This window comes from Cebidichthys violaceus, unplaced genomic scaffold (assembly GCF_023349555.1).
Source record: "Cebidichthys violaceus isolate CVI_PGR_0920_01 unplaced genomic scaffold, fCebVio1.0.p SCAF_9, whole genome shotgun sequence".
Lineage (NCBI taxonomy): Eukaryota > Metazoa > Chordata > Actinopteri > Perciformes > Stichaeidae > Cebidichthys > Cebidichthys violaceus.
Window position 1 is genome coordinate 16,405,860 of NW_027176975.1, and position 23,114 is coordinate 16,428,973.

The window sequence follows — 23,114 nt, forward strand, 5'->3', positions numbered from 1 at the left end:
TTTCATGACAGCAAGTCAAGTATGGTTTCCATTCTCAATCCCGCCTACAAAGCTATCGTTGTTGTCCATCAATGTGCGCAACACAACACTAATTAAAAACATAGTGTGAGGAATTTAAGTTTAAAAGCTTCTTCTCCTCCGTGGCCTTCTTCTCCTCTATGGCCTTCTTCCCCTCTGTTTGAGAAACTTCTGAACATAACAATAGAATGTCAGATTAACTGGATATACTTAATTGTATTTCAAATTGCATACAAACTAAAGGAATTTTAACTGTTTTCTTGTAAATACTTTTGGAAATTAGTGAGAGGCCTGTAAATACATAGTAACTGGACAATATTTCAAACCAAGCCTTTAATCAAAATGTTTTTATTTGCAGATTAGTTATCTGTAAACAAGATTTTGGTTCACTATATCACAGGCAGCTTTTTACCATATCCCACAGCCTTCTTCATCTAATCTGCTGAGGTGTCAATGCAATGAAGTGGACCTTGATTACGACTGTGGCAGAGGCTGTCCAACACTGAGATTTCAGTTTATTATGGGGCTGACTTGTCAAAAACATATTGCGATGGCATGTTCATCTGCAATATAGAGGAATGTGGGATGTGAGATCTTTGCTCTATTCAACACCACTGATATATCTACAGTACGCCGTACATAGAAACATGGCTCTCTTACTCAGACTAGAAGGCTTGCTGCTCGTATCTGCATCACCTGTGACAAATGACACCACATGCAGGAGGACAGTCCACATGTTCCTGAGCGTTTAACACATTTGGTTCTACCAGGTTTGTCTGTGTGCCTGTCAGCTGTTGCAGGAAAGGCTGTGGGGGGGTGGATTTTGACCTATTGCAGTACCTGGTTGTAAAATTGTTGTTTTGTGTTTACCATGCCCTGTGATAGCCTGGCGTCCTGTATAGGGTTTTCCCTGCCTTTGCCCAATGTCAGCTGGGATCAGCTCCAGCCCCCCTGCAATCCTGAATGGATGGATGGATGGATGGATGGATTTACCATAGCTGCTTACATCTGTTTTCATAGCTAATATAGCAGCAACAATTGTTCACTTCTAAAAATATCAACTGCACAATTAAAACAGAGGTTACATATTATAATTAAAGTTCTATGAACACAGGCAGAGCCAAAGCGTTTCAATGCTCCCTCGGGCTGTGCAAAAATATCAGCACCGTGGAATGCAGAAATGAGTTGTCGTGGTAGATGCTTCTTCTGTTCATGCGTTTTGTTTTCTTGGACATGTCAGGCTCCTTCTCAGGGTCTGTGCTCACTGGAGACAGGGGACTGGTGAAGAGGGTGGGAGTGTGTCGGTTGTGTTGTGCCGCGCCGCGTAGCTTTGAGTGGGCCTAGTTTGGTCTATCCACTTTGCAATCAGAGGGCTTCCTTTTTGCTGAATCATCAAGTGAATAGCAGTCATTGAAGCTAGGCCAGGCCAGTACCAATTGAGAACAAAAAAATAATGGGCCATTGTTTCGGCCCAAAATTCCACAGCCCACCAGGATAATGCCCGGTATGCCATATGGCCAGTCCAGCCCTGCAGGAGTCCGATGTCCCTCTCTGGAATGAGCTCTGCTTGTCAAAGTTCAGCTCCACAGTCTCCTCACTCTACTTGTCAGCCACTCCTTCCTCATCAGTCTAAACTCCCTTCACCTGTCTTTGATCACTAATCAAACCACTATATAGACTCCTGCCTCTCAGACACACATTGCCAGATTGTTCTTCGCTCTTCAATGCCAGACTTTCCAGTGCTCTATCACGGACTGAATTCTTGTTGTCAACTACCCCAGATCTACCCATCTCGCCTGACTCCCGGTAAACCCACCAGCTTTCTGTTCCTGACTTGGATTAATTCTGTATCTGCTGCTCTGCCAAGGACTTTGTGTATCATTCTGTACCTGCTAAGTTTATAATAAAGTCAATGGTTCCTGGAATCTTGTGTGCTGTATTTGGGTCCATATACAACCCGTTACACTGCTAGCAGTTTCACTCATTGCAATAAAAATGTGTTACAATGTGAAGCTAACTTACTTGGAATGCCGGAGACCAGTTTGAGCGGCCGCAACACTCTCACCGCCCTCAGTGTTGTCAGATCAAAGTCAGCCCCCACAGTGGCCAGCATCCTGCACACACAACAACAGAGTAGGATCAAGAATACAGGAAGGGTTCATAGTCAGCAGCTGTTTGACTGAAACATATGTGCAGAGAAAGATCATTGTAGGGGCTTCGTTTTAAACATCAGTGATCAGATCATTCATGAGCTTGGTAAACAAACACATGAGACAATGGTAGTGACAGTTGATAATCTGATGTACCAGTGATGCTCACCGTTAGAACCCGACATAACTAACTGGTACTATGCAGGTATGTATGAAGATACAGCGCTGGAAGCGGTCGCCCCATTCACTCCTACGTGAAAGTCTCTCAGTGGTGCATGAAGCAAACAAATTTGACTTCCAAATAAAAAATTACCCCAAATTTCCAGCAATTTTCCATATCAGTGGGCCCAAAGAGCAAACACAATAGAGCTTCCTCTCTCAGGCTCATTCACATGAACAGAGGAAGGAAATACCTCTGGACTCAGCTACCAGTGTATTTTACAACCTATTGATAAATCAGAGCTAAGTGTTCATAATGGGAAAGAAAAGATCTGCGTCTGAGTTACACATGTCTCTTTCCCAATGTAAGTCCATGAGTATTTTTGGCCCGATGGCATCACATGACGGACCCGGAAGTTGTAATCACTGTTTGGCCTCTACCTGCTTCGAAACCTGGCTCTCTTCCTGGTGGCATGATCCTATGCAAACATACAGCGAGCAACGCCGTGCTCAGTCCTCCAAAAGTCAAAAATGTATTGAAAAAAGACAGATTCACATCATATTTTTATCCAACAATTAGACTTTCAAAAACAACATTTTCACTGCGGTTATGAAACTGTTGCACACAGGGTGGTCTAGCATCCTATACAACCACAGCATCCAAAAATCTAATTTTTCCAGTTTTTTAGCAGGAAGAGTGGAAGAAAGAGTTAACATCCATGTTAGATGCAGTGGGAAATCTTGGTCACAGACGTACTATCAAAGAACTTATATCGATAAGTGAAAGCAGTGAAAGCTGATTTGTCAATTCACGGCATCATCAGAGCGCAGCAGCAGAGCGCAGCAGCTGACGCCATTTAGAACTGAAAGTAAAACATCTGCCTACAACATGCCATACAGAGGTAAAACTAAAAACATTCTTTTCTATTGTAAAATATTCAATGTCTCTATAGAAATGGTCTATGTTTGACAATTTACAATATTATACATTTGCATAGTATATAACTATTTACTTACTTATTGATCTATTTATTCAACTTTTTGCCTCACTTCCCAGAGGAGCATAAAGCAGAATTAGAGGGTCTTAACTAAAAAAACTATTTGCAATAACCAACAAAACAGTGGAAGGCTATCCTTAAACAATTTAGAGAGAGTATTAGATTTAGTCAGTGTAAAACTAATGTTAAAGAGGATCATGTTGTCTCAACAAGTATCTGTGCCCTGTCATAGTATGGAGCTAAATCCAGGTCAAAAGTTTTGATCATTTGCCACTGACCACAAGACCTCAAATATCAAAATATATATGAAAGTGAAAAATGAAAAAAAATAAATGTATTCAAAAAAATTCCAGAACTGAATCAAAATTATATTCAACCCAAAAAAACTTTTCATTCACTTATTTTTATTTTAAATACATTGCTGTATTTTTCAATGTTCAAGACCATAACTTGAACTGTCAGGTTTAAATAATTTTTTCAAATGATCAAAACCTGGACCTGGATCTAAAGGACTTACAGTTTTAAAGGTTCATTCCCCCCAAATACTACCTTGTCTCTGACGACTTAGTAATTTTAATTATAAATTATAAGCTTTATGCTTATTATAAATCATATCCTTCAAACAACTGGAATAATTTAAGTTTCTCACCAAAACTAGATTTTACAAGTTTATATTTGAACACATCATGATAACAATATAATTTACTTTCGTGTAATACTAATTTTTGCTAAATGGAGCTTGAACGCACCATAATGTGACTAAATGGAACCTCCATACCAGCGCTGTATGGCTCTTGTCCATTATGAGAACAGTTGTTGCTGTTAACCTGAATAATGTTACAAGCTCTCGTCATGCCGGTTCCCTCTGAACATTTTGCAGCAACGCTTCAGGTGAGAGGCACGACTCTCTGGAACACACAAAACAAACGCACACACACGTTGTACGAGACATCATAGATATCGTAGCTTTTTCAATTGTTATTGTTATGAAACCATGATTTATATAAGTGCAGTTATGGCGAAAAGGTTAAACCCTGACATCCCTAATTGTAATATTAGTAGTTTATATAATAATAGATCGATACTTGGGATTCATGTATCGATACAATATTGCCAGGCAAAATATTGCCATACTATGATGTATTGATTTTTTCCCTCACCCCTAATTCCTACTTGGAATAAGTAGGAATTTTTTTTTTTTTATCTAACAAGTTGATTCAATTCAACTTCCACTTTTGACAGTTCAGTACAGGTCAGGGTCAGCTTTCAACTCTGACATTTTTACAATTCAGCTTTTCAGGTGTGCCATGCAATGCATGAACTTGTCATGATCTGACTTGGCTGGGAGGTGTGTTTTCTGACTTTCAGGCTGGGTGAGCAGGTTTCCGTGGAGACCAGGGCGGAGTCTGGTTGCTGCCTGCTGTCACACCTGTTCTTCATCCACCATCATCAAGAACCCTACTTAAGGAGCAGCAGGAGCACCAGTCTTCGCCAGATCATTTTACCATTCCCGTGGTAATCAGGCCAGCTCTTGTCTCTCGAGTTTTCTTTGACTAAAGAAGTTGTTGTGCGCTTAACCCGTCTCCTCGTTCCAGTCTCATTCCTCCCAAGTCTCACGGATTCCCTGGCTTCCTTTCGTATCTCTCCCACATCTCTGCATTACCTGGACCTGCCTGCTCACCTGCCTGCTCACCCGCCGCCACACTGAAAAACACCCTCCAGCCAGTCAGTCTCTGCCTCACCCTCCAGTTGTGTTTTCACCAGCTCACAGTAAGGCAATCTCAGTTTCCCCTCTTTGGAACATTCCTCTACTTGGACGCCCACACTAACCAATCTCTCTATATCCAGTTGCACCTGCCGTTCGGACCCCTGCGTTCTCCTGGTTTCACTAACGTTTCTCCGATTCATGATCCAGCGTTCCTATCTCGTTCCACTTCTCTAAAAGAGAAAAATAAATCGTATTCATCAGGGCGATGAATGGAAGACCGCCTTCAACACTCCATTAGGTCACTTTGAGTACCTGGTGATGCTTTTCGGCCTAACCAACACCCCAGCAGTCTTTCAAGCCTTGGTCAACGACGTTCTGAGGGATTTTCTCCATAAGTTTGTTTTCGTTTATCTGGACGACATTCTTATTTTTCTCGTTCCCTGGAGGATCACAAGCGTCACGTGCGTGCTGTGCTGCAGAGATTACTTGAGAATCGCCTTTACGTTAAGGCTGAGAAATGTGAATTTCATACCACTTCCGTGTCTTTCTTGGGATATATTTTTGAGGGTGGGCAGGTCAGGACAGATCTGCACAAGATCGCAGCGGTAGCTGAGTGGCCGGTTCCATCCTCTCGCAAAGACCTGCAACGGTTTTTAGGGTTCGCTAATTTCTATCGCCGATTTATTCACAACTACAGTCAGGTTGCTGCATCTCTTACCCGCTTGACTTCCACAAAACTGCCATTCCAGTGGTCTCCCAAGGCTGAAGCGGCGTTTGCTACCCTTAAAGACCGTTTTACTTCAGCACCTATCCTTATCTAGCCGGACCCCGAGCGACAGTTTGTTGTTGAAGTGGATGCATCCGATTCTGGAGTTGGGGCCGTCTTATCTCAAAGATCAGAGACAGAAGGGAAGATGCACCCATGTGCCTATTTCTCACGCAAACTGTCACCAGCCGAGTGTAACTACGATGTGGGCAACAGAGAGCTCCTGGCTGTCAAACTAGCTCTAGAGGAATGGAGACACTGGCTGGAGGGTGCCAAACATCCGTTTGTGGTCTGAACCGACCACAAGAACCTCATTTACCTCCGAGATGCCAAGAGGTTAAACTCCAGGCAGGCACGCTGGGCGCTATTTTTCGGACGGTTTAACTTTTCCATCACTTACCGACCAGGCACCCGCAACGTGAAACCTGATGCCCTCTCTCGTCAGTTCTCCGCTAGCTCTCCGGATACCCTCGACAATATCCTGCCACGTACCTGTGTTTTAGGTGTTACCTGGGCCGTGGAAGACCAAATCCAACGTGGTCTTAACAACGATCCTGATCCCGGTACCGGGCCTCTTAATCGTCGATACGTTCCGTCCCCTGCGAGGTCATCTGTTATCCACTGGGCTCACACGGCCAAATTCACCTGTCGTCCAACGCACCCTGTCTTTCCTTAAGAGGTACTTCTGGTGGCCGTCCATGGATAGCGACGTTCGGGAATACGTTTCCGCCTGTTCCATTTGTGCACGCAGCAAGAGTGGTAACCGTCCCACCGCTGGCTTACTCCAACCATTAGCCATCCCCATGAGACCCTGGTCTCACATCGCCCTGGATTTCGTTACGGGACTTCCACCATCCCAAGGTCACACAACTGTTCTCTCCATTGTCGATCGTTTTTCCAAAGCAGCTCATTTCGTCCCTTTGATGAAGCTTCCCTCTGCGTTGGAGACTGTTGACCTCTTAATTAAACATGTCTTCAGACTCCATGGTATTCCCACCGAAGTGGTCTCAGATCATGGGCCTCAATTCATTTCCAGCGTCTGGAAGACGTTCTGCTCTTCCCTTGGGGCCAAGGTCTCTTTGAGCTCAGGTTACCATCCACAAACCAACGGGCAGACTGAGCGCCTCAATCAGGAGCTAGAAGCAACCATCAGGTGCGTCACCACCAAGGACCCCTCTACTTGGAGCCAACAGTTACCCTGGGTGGAATACGCAACCTGCAGCTACCGGTCTTTCTCCTTTCGAGTGTTCCCTTGGTTACTAACCCCCCTTGTTCCCCGAGTTGGAAAGAGATTTGGATGTACCTTCGGTCCAACATCATCTACAACGGGCACAGCAGACATGGGTTACTGTCCGGGAAGCCCTTCTACGTACCGCTGATCGGAACCGCCGCCAGGCAGATCGTCATAGGTCACCAGCCCCTCAATACATTCCTGGCCAGAGGGTTTGGCTCAATACCAAGGACGTGCTATTAAAGGCTTCCACCAGAAAACTCTCACCTTGCTTCATCGGTCCGTTTGAGATCCAGTCCATCATCAGTCCTACGGCCGTTCGATTGAACTTACCTGCTTCCCTCCGGATCCATCCCACTTTCCATGTCTCCCAAATCAAACCCGTTTCCACCAGTCCTCTGTGCCCTCCGGCTCAACCCCCTCCACCCCCCCGGCTGGTTGACAACTTCCCGGCTTACACAGTCCGCCGGATCCTCGATGTCCGTCGTCGTGGGAGGGGCCAGCAATACCTGGTTGACTGGGAGGGATATGGCCCGGAGGAACGTTCCTGGGTCCCTCGGTCGCAGATCCTGGATCCCTCGCTGATCACCGACTTTCTCCGTTCTCGGCAGGGTGAGTCTTCCGGCTTGCCTGGGGGCAGCCGTTGAGGGGGGGGTAGTGTCATGATCTGACTTGGCTGGGAGGTGTGTTTTCTGACTTTCAGGCTGGGTGAGCAGGTTTCCATGGAGACCAGGGCGGAGTCTGGTTGCTGCCTGCTGTCACACCTGTTCTTCATCCACCATCATCAAGAACCCTACTTAAGGAGCAGCAGGAGCACCAGTCTTCGCCAGATCTTTTTACCATTCCCGTGGTAATCAAGCCAGCTCTTGTCTCTCGAGTTTTCTTTGACTAAAGAAGTTGTTGTGCGCTTAACCCGTCTCCTCGTTCCAGTCTCATTCCTCCCAAGTCTCACGGATTCCCTGGCTTCCTTTCGCATCTCTCCCACATCTCTGCATTACCTGGACCTGCCTGCTCACCCGCCGCCACACTGGAAAACACCCTCCAGCCAGTCAGTCTCTGCCTCACCCTCCAGCTGTGTTTTCACCAGCTCACAGTAAGGCAATCTCAGTTTCCCCTCTTTGGAACATTCCTCTACTTGGACGCCCACACTAACCAATCTCTCTATATCCAATTGCACCTGCCGTTCGGACCCCTGCGTTCTCCTGGTTTCACCGATTCATGATCCAGTGTTCCTATCTCGTTCCACTTCTCTAAAAGAGAAAAATAAATCTTATTTTCATACAATTGAGTCCACCTCTGTTCGGCTTACACCCCGTGACAGAACTTTAAGATTTCTGTATTTTTAGCATTGCTTTGTCATTCATGTCAGCATTCACACACATCTTCTGCAGGAAAAGCATTTTCTAGTTTTTTTTGTAGGGTTCTTTCCATCATGTTGTCAGACAACAACAATCTGAGTCTGTCAGTGGCAAAAACAAGCACTTTTAGTGAGTGAAATGTTACAATGACGCTGCACAATTGACAGCTCGTTTAGAGCCTACTGGTTACATTGGGTTATGGACCAAATAGGATCCAGGTTGACAAATACAAAAGTTCCCCAGTTAATCAATTACTGATTTAATGCACCAACAGGTGAGCATGCTAAGTGACCAATGTTAATCACACCCATGATGTTGGGTGACATGCTGGATCTGATTAAATGCTAAAGTCCAGTGGTGACTTCTGCATTCCCAGAAGACCATAAACCTTGCTATCTCCACTTTCTATAGTCTAACAGTCTGTTATAGGTTATTCAAATGCACAGTTGACGGCAATGAAGGCTTATCTGCCAATCTTAAGACCTAGCTATTACATTGAAGTTTAGGAAATTATCATGCTTTGCATTTAAATAAGTAGGCAAGTTTCACAACAAAAGTTTGGTAAAATAAGGCAAGGACCACTTTTGATTTCACACCGTACACAGCAGCGGTCTCCTGGGTTAAAGTCCTGTGTATGTTTGACTCATCCATCGGCACCGAACACCATCCCATACAGACGTTGACGCTCTTTATACAACATCACCTGACTTCCACCTTTGCTCTTGTTCGGTGATTAAACATGAATAAATGATAAGAGTCTTCTTAACCTACTCGTGGGTGTAGAAATCCCCTTCTAACCCATGTCTATGAGGCTGATAACCACTGATAACTTAAACTCAAACGTTATTTCAATCGTCATTTACATAGCAGGTGTTTCATACCTAGATGGTGTGGGGTTTTACTATGCTACATATTCTGTTATGATTTGATTAGCTGAACTAAACTAGTTTCTTAGGTGGCAAACAGTAATAGTGTTTGCTACTTCAGCAATTACCTAGCGATGACTTATCTCCGCCACATGTTCATTGAACATCAAACAGAAATTCCAATATTTTTGTGTATTTATTTTAGAATTTTCATTGTTAGCCAATGTTGACAGACCTACATAGCACACATATGTTTATACTGTGTTCACTGCAAATCATATATGCTTGTTATTCAAATGATTGGTAAACTGGTTGGCAAGGAAAAGAAAGTTCAAGTTATTTGTATCAAATGAAAGAGGAGGGGATTGTATTGTGTCCCCTTCATGTGAATGGACCCTGGAAAACAGCTGTAAAAGGCAATTAGCAACATGTCTGGCTTTCACAGACTTTAGGGGGAAAGCTTCAGGATAGCGGGTTGCATAATCACAGATTACCAAAATGTACCTGTTACCAGAAGAACTCCTCCTCTCTAACGGTCCCACTAAATCCATGCCTATTCTTTCAAAAGGTGTCTCAATAATTGGCAATGGCTGTAGCTGGGCCCGTGCACCCTTACTCTGTGAAGTCAGCTGACACTTCTCACAAGAACTACAGAACTGCAAAACCTGACTGTACATACCTGGCAACACAAAACGACTGGCAATCCTACGCAAAGTTTTTTGAAATGCCATATGTCCTGCCCATGGTACTGTGTGCCCAAGATCCATCACCCTTTGTCTGAACTGCTGTGGTAATGCTAAAGCCTAGGGAATCCCCTGTTTTACAACATAGGTAACTTCCTCCAGACAGTTTGGGCGACCCTGCTTGATCCCCTCAACCTCTGTCACCTTGTCAAACCAAAGTTTTAAAGTAGGGTCTTCCTTCTGTAGTGCACCTACATCTAGTGGAAGGTCTACATCTAACGGATGACTTGGTTTAGAAATCTCTTCCGTCACTTTAGCTGTACCCTTCCATTTCTCTCTGCTCCTTTCTGCTTTAGTCTTAGAAGGCCTCACTTTACTTGTCTCCCACTCTACCCCAAATAATGGCAACTCCTTGAGAACTTCCTTTGAACTCTGAGCTCTTGTGGTCACCGTAACACAAGCTTTAGATATCCCTGTAACTGGAACCACAGTAGCTTCTACCAATGGGGCTTCCCTGCATTCTTGCTCTGTGCTCTGAACCTTCGTAGTTACTGCCTGTTGCACAAGATCAAAGAGGGTGGGGACATCATTGCCAACAATGACAGCATATGGTAACTTGGGAGCCAAAGCTACTGGCAAAAGAATGGTCTGCCCACCCACTGTCAGATATACCTCAGCAGTAGGATACCCATGCTCATCCCCATGAATACAACTAATGCAGGTCTTATCCTCCCTCCACTTGTCCCTTGGCACCAGGCTGGATAGTACCACTGTCTGAAACCCCCTGTGTCTAAAAGAGCTATCTCTCTTTGACCATTCACAAGAACTGGTGCAGTACGGGCTGTCTCTTTAACTACCTGTTGTGTAGTAGGCCTAGGGAGTGAACAAAAAAGAGATGGTTTTGTGTGGTTTGTAAGTGGACAAGAGTACTGAGTATGTCCTACCCCATTAAACAGGTAACATCGCACATCTCGTTTAGAGGCTCTGAAAGGAGTATTTTTATCAGGGTCTGACTTGCTGGTGTTACTAGATGGAAACTGCCTACCGCTGGAAAAAATACTTTGAGCCTGACCAGAGCCCTATTCACCCCTAGTGGACGTGCTTCTCTGGGCATAATTGGTGTCTCTGCCGAAGATGGTATGTCTGGTCCCTCTTCTGGCTGCTGTGAATACTTCAGCCAGCTGAGGTGCTTCCTCAGCAGTACGAGGGTCCTCCTCATGGACCCTCACCTCTTGGGTCCTCAGGGACTGTTCAAGAATCAACATCTCAGATATCTTTTTCACTGTTGACTTTTATGGTTTGACCCATTTCGAAAACAAGTCTTTAAGGCGAACATATAGCTCACGGGGGTTCTCTCCTTGAAAAATATTCATAGACCGAAACCTTCGGCGGTACGTATCTGCTGTGATTTCATATTTTGCCAATATTGCTGCTTTAACTTTTTCATAATCTTCAGCGTCTGCAATGTCCATGAACACATAGGCACTCCTTGTCTTCCCTGTCAGCAAAGGGACCAGGGGAACAGCCCACTCATCTTTTGGCCATCGACATACTTGTGCCATTCTTTCAAATGTAGTCAAAAAGTGTTCAATGTCATCGTCTGACGACAGTGGGAGCAGCTTCGGTCCTCTGCGGACTGGTGGTTCCCTCTGAAGTCTGTGCGTTGTTCGTCTGACCTGTTCCCTCATCAACGTCATCACTTCCGCTCAGAGATTGCTGCTCTTCCAGCTCCACCCGCTCACGTTTATCATCTTCCTTCATTTCATTCACCTGCAACTGTATCTGCTGAAACTGATACTGCATACTCTTCCATCTTTGTTCTTGACGGGAAAAGTCTTTTTACATCTGCTGGTCTCTGGCTGCTTGAGACCGGGTGAGATTTTTGATCAGACTTGACAGTTCCTCCATCTTGCCTTCTTGGTTGCTGGCTGCCACGGCCTCCTGGTCAGCTGATGCACATGCGCCCTCATCAGGCTCTTCCTTCTGGTCATTCTTCTTCGTACCACTAGTCATTCCAAACTCCCCACTGCGATGCAAATCCCACTTCTGACACCACTTGTTGGACTTTAGAAGCAGGGGGACTGACACAGAGATTATGTGCAAACCAACCAGGTGTTGTAATGGAGAGGATCTTCATTACAAAGGGTTAAGAGACTTTAGTTGCTTTTTATGGGATGCTGAGCTGCTTCATCACCAACACTGTTTACCGTTTATTACACCACTTATAGTAAACAAGTGCAACCTTCACATTCAATTAAAGATGTTTTTTAGTGGGCCTTACCTGCTGAATCATTTTATACATGTAACAGTGTTGTCCTGGCATACAAGCGTCTAATATGCGGCTCATTGTTGATTTGCATTCCAGAGGTTCACAGACTTTATAATATACTGCTGTGAGGGAAAACCCTCCATGGACGGTTAACACAAACACCTCACCGACCCTGTGACGCAGTCAGGCTGATTTAGATAACTGCTTCACTCTGCCTGTGCTAAAGAACATCACACACTCTGCCGGCGTCCTCCTGCACAAACCCAACCTGGGAGCTCCATTAGCAGCAGGCTGCAGCAGGTGAAGTGGAAAACAGCCAGTTATGTCGAGATGAGACATTAAGTTCAGCCAGATAAAACTCACAGTCTGACACATTAATAGGCAGACGAAGCATATACAGGCATGCACTTCTGCACAAACACATGACACATGTTTACATATGCTACACTCTGCAGGTTTTTGTTTTACATAGTCATTTCCTTTGAAAGGCCTGAATCAACAGCCATTCAAGGATACTTTGGTGTAAGTAGATTTGGGTAGCAATGATGCACCAAGGCACCTTACATATTAATCTGTACTACTCCCCTATCTCCCCCTGAGTCCTAGCAAAGCATCTCAGTCCTTCAAATTTCCCTAAAAGCTTCACCAGAGATCAAGATCTGGGAAAGATGACTAGGCAAGGCAGCAGCACCCATGGAAACGTCCTGTGTCATGAAGTCAGTCGAGCGATGTGAAGGATGAGTGCAACTGAGCAAAGATCTTCATTTGTTTAATTCATGATCTCACAGAACAAAGACACCCAGCGTGGGCATACAGCTTCTTTGTGACTCCTCTACAGGTCTGGTGTGAATCAGGAAACACATCGGTGGTGCACCAGATCAAAAAACTCACGGTTCGGATTGTATCACAGATCGGATCAGCACAAAAGGAAAAAGGGAGCAAATATAACCTTTAGTGATCCTCTGATCATGTTTTTTTTTGCTGCCGATACTAATTGCAGATCATTGATGATCCATATTGGCAGATACAGATCCCTTTGTTGTTGTTTGATTATACAGCTGGTCTACAGGACTCCAGGCTTTTTTGCCACCGTCCTAAACATCATTTCCCTCTGAAGTCAGTGTAAACCATCAAAAATTCTAAATGTTATCCTTTTACTATGTTATAGTCATTTATAGTGTATTTTCATAAAGGCACACAATTCAAATGATTAGGAAATAAACGTTTGTATTTGAATTGATTAAAATAAATCTTGGCATTAGTAGTTTTACTGATGTATTATTAGAGCTAGTGCAAACAGCTCATAATTCATCTCTAATATCTATTTATGTTGTTGTGAAAACATGTCCTTCAAACAACTGGATTTATTTGAGTATCTCACCAACACTACATTTTACAATGATTCCTGGTATGTCCCTGTTTTGATCCCTGCCCTTCTCTGCCATGTTTCCTGTTTGGTAGTTCCTGTCTGGGTTTTCTTGGACTTTTTTTTGTTATACACTTTTTGGACTTCTCTGCTCTACAGTTTTTGGTGTTGAACAGTTTTTTATGGTAATTAAAGCCATTATAATGCAATCCTCTGTTCCACTGTGTCTCCCTGCATTTGGGTCCATCCCCTATTACCGTTTTGGTCTTTAAATCCTGACAGAACGAACCAACCACATAATGGATTAAAAATTAGCAAAGCCCTCGCATCACGTATAGAAACAGTAACTCAGTCCATCATCCACTCAGATCAAACTGGCTTTATTAAAGGAAGACACTGATCTAATAACCTACACAGACTATTTAACTTAATCCATTACACATCTCATACTAACTCGTCAACAGCCATGGTCTCATTAGATGCAGAAAAGACATTTCATAAGGGAAACTGGGAATTTTTATTTTCCACACTAAAAACATTTAGTTTCGGTGAATCATTTATCCACTGGGGGAGGATTTTGTACACATCACCAATGGCCACGATCACCACCAATAGATTGATATCTCAACGCTTCACTTTGCACAGGGGCACTAGGCAAGGATGCCCACTCTCTCCATCTTTATTTGCCATATTCATTGAACCCCTTGCAGCAGCCATCCATCAAACAACAAATATCACAGGAATGCAAACAAAAAATATATGCACTACAAGATTAGCCTTTATGCAGATGATATTCTACTATACCAACAAAATCCTTCCTCTTCATTACCGAAACGCTAACCCTCATAAACACCTTCACCAAAATCTCACACTACACAATCAACTGGTCTAACTCCACCATTCTCCCACACAACTCTAGCTGGGATGTGGCAGTCCAAACACCACCCATTACTCTGCACACTGGTAATATCACATATTTAGGAATCAACATTTCCCCCAGGCTGTCAGAGTTAGTCCATCTGAACTTGAATCCACTTCTCAAAACAGTAGAGGACAACCTTCAACGTTAGATGAATCTACCAATATCCCTCATCGGCCAAGAAAACTATCCTCATGAACTGAAAATAGAGACACAGAATCAGCCTTACACTGGAAAAATCTACTTATTGAATACATATCAATGAAAAAATGATCTGTCTCCATTAAAAAAAAAACTGCTGTCTGTGATTTAACAAACATATAACCAACAAACATACACACATTCAGACCCCCCCTCTCTAATCTATCCCTAACTCCTGTCTTTTTATTTTATTAATTTATTTCTAAGTATGATTCTTTTCATCTCTTTTTTCTATCATGATTAGAGTAATTTGTATTATAATGATGACTAGTATTATCATTGTTATTGTTTTATTTATTTACTTTCTCTCCCTCTATACTGCTTTGGAGTTATATGTCAGAGCTAGCAAAGCCTTCTCTGCTGGCCTAAACAGAATCACAAAGTTATAGCTATTTTATAATTTAATATTTTTTCATAAATATACTACATGTATTATAATTATTTTTACCATTAGTTTATTTTCTCATTGCACATCTACTGTCTTCCTCAGATGCTCTGCTTCCAGCACAGCTTCTTTTAAGTAGAGCTTTTATCCAATCAGATTTCACCTCTATGTCTCTAGGTAAGAAGAGAGGCCCGAGGCCTGCTAGGAAGCCTTTGCAGATTAAAGTATATGGAGACGATATTGTTGATTGTCATAGTGTTCAACCAATTAGATCTTTAGTTTGACATGTTGGGCGTATTCTTTGAAGTGTCAGAGCCTTCTAGGTAGCCTACAACTACGTCAGCATTAACGTGCAGCGTGATTGGTCAGTGGGCCAGCGTCACTGTTGTGAAACTGAAGCAGCTAGCAGAACTTATTAGTATTAGTAGTAAGAGTTCAAGTTGAAAGATATGTAAGACGTTATGACATGTTTAGTGTTTTGCTTGGTGTAGATTCTTTTTTTTTAACTAGCTTTGTTTTTTTAACACTCAATGGCTGAAGGAGGAGAAACGGATTTGGTGGCGGAGTTACTGACAACGCCTTTCTGGAGAAGGACAGTTCAGGAAAAAATGGACATTATGGTCAGCCAACCCCACAGCTAGCAGCCCTGACCCAGCATGGAAAAGGATTTGTTTGAACAGCTAACAGCGTCAGAGAAGCGTTGCACATTTTATGGCTGGGAATGCGTTTCATTTGCAACTGAGCGTCTTGGTGTTTGGAGCTGTTTGGCGCTACCCTAACCTGAGGTGGCTAAGCAAGGCAGCAAAACAACACCATAACACGGCAGGACACTTACAAGCTACGATGCTTTTGAAAACTTTTGCTGACACCCAAGTGGATCTACAACTCAACAAACACGTTCGCAGGAGGACCTCTTACTGGAACTGAACCGCACCGATGTTCTGTACAACCGCGTCATTGAACTCTTTGTTAACAAAGAAAGGAGGATAGACTTTGTCTTTAAGTGAACAGCAGCTTTGGTAAGTGAACTGCTTTTGTGTTTTTACATCTGCAGTAGTGTTACTACTGTGTTAATTTGTCTATGTTGTCGTTTTTATGATGCGGTTAATATTGTTCCTCTGATGTGAATCATATTTGAATGGCTCGTGCTCTTCAGTGTGTGGATGAATACGTGTTTTAGTGCTGCAGTGTTGCTGGATTGATTTGTCATGCTTTGTTGTCATATAAAATATGTGACTGGTTCTTGTCATTGTGTTAATTACATTGATTTTGACTGCATTGTCCGTTAATGACGAATGATCCCGTCATGCGCAGGGTTAGGGTTGGACATTTGATTCTCTGTTTGGGTTTTTGTTTTCTTTTACACATCATGAATTATGGTCTAGAGAAATAGGTATTGTGTGGTGTTTGAATCAGTAGGGAACAGCTAAACGCTGCGGGGAGAGTTTGTAGCTTGTGTGCTGCTGTTGTTTTCCTGCTAAGCTAGTTTAGCATTGCGGGTAGAATGTTTTTCTTCTGGTGTCGGAGTGTCAGACAGCTGTCGGTGACGTCGTGTGGGTTGCCAGTTTGAGCGCAGTGGCTCCACCGAAAACATTATATTTCCCACAATTTAAGCTTCTGCATTTTCCAAATGCACTAGTATTATTCAAACGTATTGTTCAGTTCGTTAGCCTCGTACTGAACGGTTTAATACGACAAAACAGTGTTAATTACAAATTAAATCGAGCTACTGTTCCTCCCGGGGAAGGGTTGCCCGCACCAGGACCTGTCCATCACCATTGATGATACCGTGGTGACGCCGACTCGGACTGCGAGGAACCTGGGTGTGACCCTGGATGACCAACTGTGATTTTCAGCAAACATTTCATCCGTTACACGCTCCTGCAGATTCCTGCTCTACAACATCAGGAGGATTCGCCCTTTCCTCACTGACGAGACGGCGCAGGTTCTCATCCAGGCTCTTGTCATCTCCCGCCTGGACTACTGCAACTCTCTACTCGCCGGAGCCCCGGCCATCAGACCTCTGGAGCTTGTCCAGAAAGCCACAGCTCGCCTGGTGTTCAATCGCCCCAAGTTCTCCCACATAACTTCCTTTCTCCGTTCTCTACACTGGCTACCTGTAAGAGCTCACATCCAGTTTAAGACTCTGGTGCTAGCCTACAGGGCAGTGAAAGGAACAGCTCCTTCGTATCTCCAGGCCATGGTCAAGGTCTACACCCCCGCCCGACCACTTCGCTCTGCTGCCTCGAGGCGATTGGTTGCCTCGTCGCTCAGAGGTCCCTGCGGCCGATCGACCCGGTCACGGCTGTTTTCTGTCCTGGCCCCACAGTGGTGGAATGAACTTCCCACTGACGTCAGGACAGCAGAGTCGCTGCCCATCTTTCGGTGCAGGCTGAAAACCCACCTCTTCAGGAAGTGCTACCCTGAGCCTTCTACTTAGCACTTATTGTATTCATACTAGCTTGTTGAACTTATTGTACTCGTATTACTTATAGCACTAACTGTTTTTCTTGTTTCTGCACTGTATTTTGGCTCTGAGTTATGCTCTGCTTCATGCTCTTAGATGCTTGTTTGGAAAAGGAAATGTACTTATGACTTCTGGTGACTAATAGTTCTTTTGAATACCTATGTTGAATGCACTTATTGTAAGTCGCTTTGGATAAAAGCGTCTGCTAAATGACTGTAATGTAATGTAATGAATACGTGTATTGTTACACCCCTAGAAACAAATAATAACCGTAGCTGTGGCATCATAATGAGGTTATTAGGAGATGGTTCAACTGTAGAAGGACAGCACTGAAGGCCCAGGTATAAAATACACCGCCCGCCACTGGTACATACTATATATTTATTACTTATCAAATATTGCCTTTAACTGTTTTGGTTGTCATTATTATTATTATTTTCTAACCATTTTTCTTTCAAGATGTTTATTTTCCTTTTCTTTTTTCAAAATTATATTTAATGCTATTGTTTTAGTTATGATTATTGTTACTATTACTACAATAATAATAGTCATTCCCACTACTACAGTTTATTACTGTTATTTATCTTTTGTTTAAAACCTCACTACTATTGTAATGTCCCTATTATCTCCATTGCTGTTATCATTACCATTATTAGTAGTAAAAACATTGTCGTCATGAACCCAGATATTAACCACTTTTAAACAAAACTGTTGAACCTTCTTTTTCTTTTTTCTTTTCTTCCTTTAACTTGTTTCATATGGTAGTATCTTATTTCTTTCACACATCAGTATTTTGATATATTATTATTATTATTATTAATAATTATCTTTATTTGTTACTCATTATTCAGACACACACACACACTTCACAACACCATCCAAACCCCTGTCCTCCTGTGCATGGTGGCATGTTGTGGTGCTGGCCCTGCAGGCTTGGCTACTCGTTCATCATTGTAGTATGATTGTATGAAGGTGTCCTTAAACATTCTCCGTGAATCGTCAAACACAGATTACATTCTGGGACAGTTGATCCACCTGGCACCACCTTAGTACAGAATCTCCAGCTACAGTGTGGGTTGCCAACACACGGTTGGTGAGCACAGGTTAAGGTCTCCGTTCAGGCACAAGGGTAGAGGCAGAGTAGGGTTTTTTAGCAAAACTTCATCTGCTTCCAAGGTGCATGGAGAAGATCACAAGTCTGAAGACACTTGAAGAGGTCAAAACTCCAAAAATTTGTAGTATAAAGAACGTCAGTTGTTTTAAATGTTCTGCATACAAAACACAGGCTGCTACATGTTAATGAATGAGCTTTAGAGGTGTTTGTTTTCTCTTTGTAAAGAACCAGGCTAACTGTTTTCCCCCACTGTCAGTCTGACTCCAGCTCTGTACTTCATCTCAATTTTCATCTCATTCTCAGACAAAAAGCAAATCAGTGAAACTCAAGTATACTAAACTGAACTTTGACTTCAAATATGCTGACCCCCATGACCAATGGCCTAAAGCATTGCCAAAAGGTGATGGGATTTTAGAAGTCTTGGAGTTCCTGGACTTAAGTAAATCTACTCTTCTACAATCTAAAAAACTCTCAAGCACCGCACAAAATATTACAGAAGATAAAGGCACCAAGTTTAAAAATCAATATTGTTAGTGTACATTTGGATGTAGCAGTTTGCGATGTAGGGGCAATGCTTGATGGGATGTGCTTCATCCTGTCCTTCACATTGTACTACCTACTGTATGTTCATTTAGTGTGAAAGGCTTACAGAAACCTATTCACCCTAAGACAGTGTTTTTCAACCTCTTCTGCGCCGCAGCACATTTTTTACATAAAAAAGATCCCGCGGCACACCAACAACCAAAACAATTGTAAAATGACACCTTTAAGCATAATACAGCAGGCGTATGCCAGGCGTGTCAAACTCAATCACAGAGAGGGCCAAAATTAAAAATTGGGACTACGTTGAGGGCCAAATAGGGTCAACATTTAATAAACAGGATAGAAGGGATATTGAACAAGAAGATGTACATGAAATACTTAAGACAATAAGTGCAAGAAGAATACATGTTTAGGTACGCTACATTCTTTTATGCATACTACCAGAGCCAGATGTCTGGCATCTTCTCTTGGCTGCCAGTTCATTAATATCTGGGGTTAAGTTCTGTGTTGTGGAAACCCTCAAGATGGAGTGAAGGTGTGCATCAGTGAGACGACTCCCATGTGGGTTTTTGTTCATCTTTATCAAAGAGAAAAGTTGCTCACACAGGTATGTGCTTCCAAACATGCAGAGCATTTGAGCAGCATGTAGGCGGAGTTGAAGCATCGTTTTGGGGATGAAGCTTGGAGACTGTGCAGCGCCCACAGAGTCAAACTTTGCCTTGAGAGTGTCATTACACTGGAGGTCTATTGGCTCCATTTGGATGTGCACAGGTGGTCTTTCCACATCAACTGCAAACGGATCACTGAGCAGTTCAAATTTAAATTTCTGAGCTGCAAAGTCAGCAAATCGCAGACTGAACTCTGTGCCAAGTGTGAGACCAGTTTATCAGCAAAATGCGCAGTCGGGAGCGGTGGAGACACGGTTTGGCAACACGGAAAGTGACCCAAGTTTCCTTGCTGCATCCGAGTCTCCCACAGGAGCAGCTTGGCTTGGAAAGCTCTCAGTGCATCATACATGTCTGTGATCACACGTCCCCTTCCCTGAAGCTGGAGGTTTAGCGCAGTGAGATGCTTCGTTATGTCACACAAAAAGGCCAGCTCACATCGCCACGTTTCGTCCCGGAGCTCTGTGGTGTGGCGGGCCAGTTATGATAGACATATGATTCTCGCGGGCCGGATATAATTGTACCGAGGGTCGGAATATTCAAGTTTGACATGTCTGATATATGCTGACAATTTGACAAGTCTCTCAATTTATTGATAGTTTTCATCTGGGTTACAATGTTGTCCAGGGCTCATCGCTGTTCGTCTTGTCACCGCTACCTCTCCCGCGCGTCATTTAATTCTACTGTGAATAATGAACACGGTCATTATTGCGCTACCTACTGCCACCCACTGTCATGGAGTATTTATTACTTAGCCAGCCACTACATTGCGGGCTCCGACGCTCAACAATGGCAAATTATTTGCAGCAACTAAATTTTGACTGATTAAGTGAAATTGGACATTTTCCCACGGCACACCTGACGATCTCTCACGGCACACCGGTTGAAAATCATTGCCCTAAAACACCCAGGCACAAGCAGCGCAATCTGATATACACAATAGCAGCCTAATGCAACTGGGAGTGAACAGTCCTATAAATGGTGGTCAAGAAAAAACTGCTGATTAGGCAAATAGCTCCACATATAAAAGGAAAGACTTCAGGTCAAGACTCTGTGATCTGCCTCCATCTAAAGTACAAGGGACATACAGGAAAGAGCAATGCATTACACAGATGAGACGGATGTTTGAAAGAGACACAGGGAAGACCATCTCCACATGTCAAAGTGGACCATCTGTGAGGTCTGAGACGCCACTTATCACCTGCTTACAATACTATCCTGTTCAGTGTGCCAAAACTGAAAAAAATATGACACCATTTTCAAAGACTTTGGGGTGATTATTTTAAAACTTCACTCTAAGTAATCTCCCACTTTACAGTATATTAAGGTAAATACTGTCTATCTATATCATTGAAAAGGATACTCACTTATTCACACACTTCTACACTATCTTCTAGGCTGCAGCCACTTTTCTAGAAAAGAGCTATATGTTGTCTGCTTCACCCAACAAGAAAATAGAGAACAAGAAGATGACTCAGAAGGCGCAGACCTCTGCCAAGACCATTTCCATAAGTGAAAATAAATGTATGATTTGTCCATGATTCAGAAATGTATTGAGTTCTTCCTTGGTCCATACTGCACCCTTCCACCAAGTTTCATCAGAACCGGGCCAGTAGTTTTTGTGTAATCTGACAAACCAGTCCTGCTGACAAAGTGAAAAGATAACCTCCTTGATGGAGGTAATAAAGCCATCGATGAAAGCAAGCTGCCAACATGGAAATAACTGTATTCTAGCAGCGTACACGAGTACAGATGGGACCGTGCTGACGTCACATAGGTGTGTCTGCTTCATAGCCAATTAAAGCTCACATTGAGCAAGAGTAAGCTTTTTTCCTCCAAACTCCAAAAAAGAAATGAGCTCTAGAGCACCTTGGTGGCTGACAGGTTATTCTGCCACGTCCTCGGTTCGATTCCACCAGTGGAACCTATGTTGCATGTCATACCTCTCTCTCTGATCCACATTCCAGTCTGCCACCACACTCATCTTTCCAATTTCAACATCAGCTCAGTGAGATACGATTCACTCAGCTCTCCTTTACCAATACTAAATAAGATACTGTGCTAGTCACGACTAGTTAGCGAGGCATTGAGGGGTGGCTTTTTACAGGGTATGACATAATTAGAAGAATACTTTGGACTCATCAATTAAAATGATCATAGAAAATGATAGACATAAAATAAAATATGGAATAAAATCTAAATATAAACAATCCAGATATCAAAACCCTGGTGGGGTATGTGACCGCCAACTTGAATGTGCATATGTTTGGTAGATATATCATCTGTAAACAAAGAGAATAACACAGTGAATCACTGTTATTTTCCTGCATATGATTGCAGTGCAGTGTGATTGCAGTGCAGTGTGAATGCAGAGAGGAGTGTTTTGTCCTCAGAATACATTCTGACCCCTGGAGTCCAAACTAAGATGTTGGTTTCAAATCAATTCAACAGCAGACGACCTGTAGGATAATTACAGGAAATGCAGTTCTTAAGTGATAAACATGAATATATTCATTGACTAGATGTATAGCTCTGTGATAACACTCAGGTCATGTTCCTCATTGTCACAGCATAAAGAATGGTGTCTAGCTGTGGACTGAACAGTTTGACCTTTAGGTTCCATCACTGAACCCTGAGTTTTATAGTCAAACAGATCCCCTTTCAGCTGAAACCGGATGTAGTGTTGTGATTCCAGCAGAGCTAAACGCTCAATGCTGCACGCCGTGTTCTGACTGACCCCAAAATGTCATATTCAATTGAATATTCATAACAGCACCATACGTGGATTTGGCCTGGTGCCAAGGAGATATCATCCCGGAGCTGCATGGAGGAGAAGAGGGGGGGTTTCTAGGGTGCAGACTTGGTGACAAATCAGAGTAAAAGTGCATTAGTTGCTTTGCTCTGACTGCACTTGTCTTTTATCCCCAGAGAGGAGATAAGAAGGGACAAGGTGGATACGAGAAATGATGAAGGTTAGGAGGGACAGACAGAATCCCAAAACAAGAACTGGATCGGATGATATTTATAATGAATAATAATATGAATTAAAGCTGCAAGCAGCAATGTACGGGCCCTCGCACCATCCCGCGTCTCGGTGGTACTGGTGGGAGCGAATGTCTTCGACCATCAGACAACGCATCCCGGAGTTCAACATATTTTTCCCACGTGAATAGTGTGACGCTGAAAATTATGTAGTGCAAATATTCCACCAGTATGTGGCGCTAAATAACACGCACAAACATGCATTA

At 43.2% G+C, this 23,114-nt stretch overlaps 1 protein-coding gene across 1 annotated transcript in view; it reads right to left on the bottom strand.

Annotated features, from left to right (window-relative positions):
- The window catches only part of cacna1ba (calcium channel, voltage-dependent, N type, alpha 1B subunit, a), a 191,635-nt gene that overhangs the window by 131,107 nt on the left and 37,414 nt on the right, over nucleotides 1-23,114 (bottom strand). Inside the window, exon 4 of the mRNA XM_068703672.1 lies at nucleotides 2,041-2,132. Within this exon, the coding sequence (XP_068559773.1) occupies nucleotides 2,041-2,132 (92 nt within the window). The remainder of the gene's footprint in view (nucleotides 1-2,040; nucleotides 2,133-23,114) is intronic.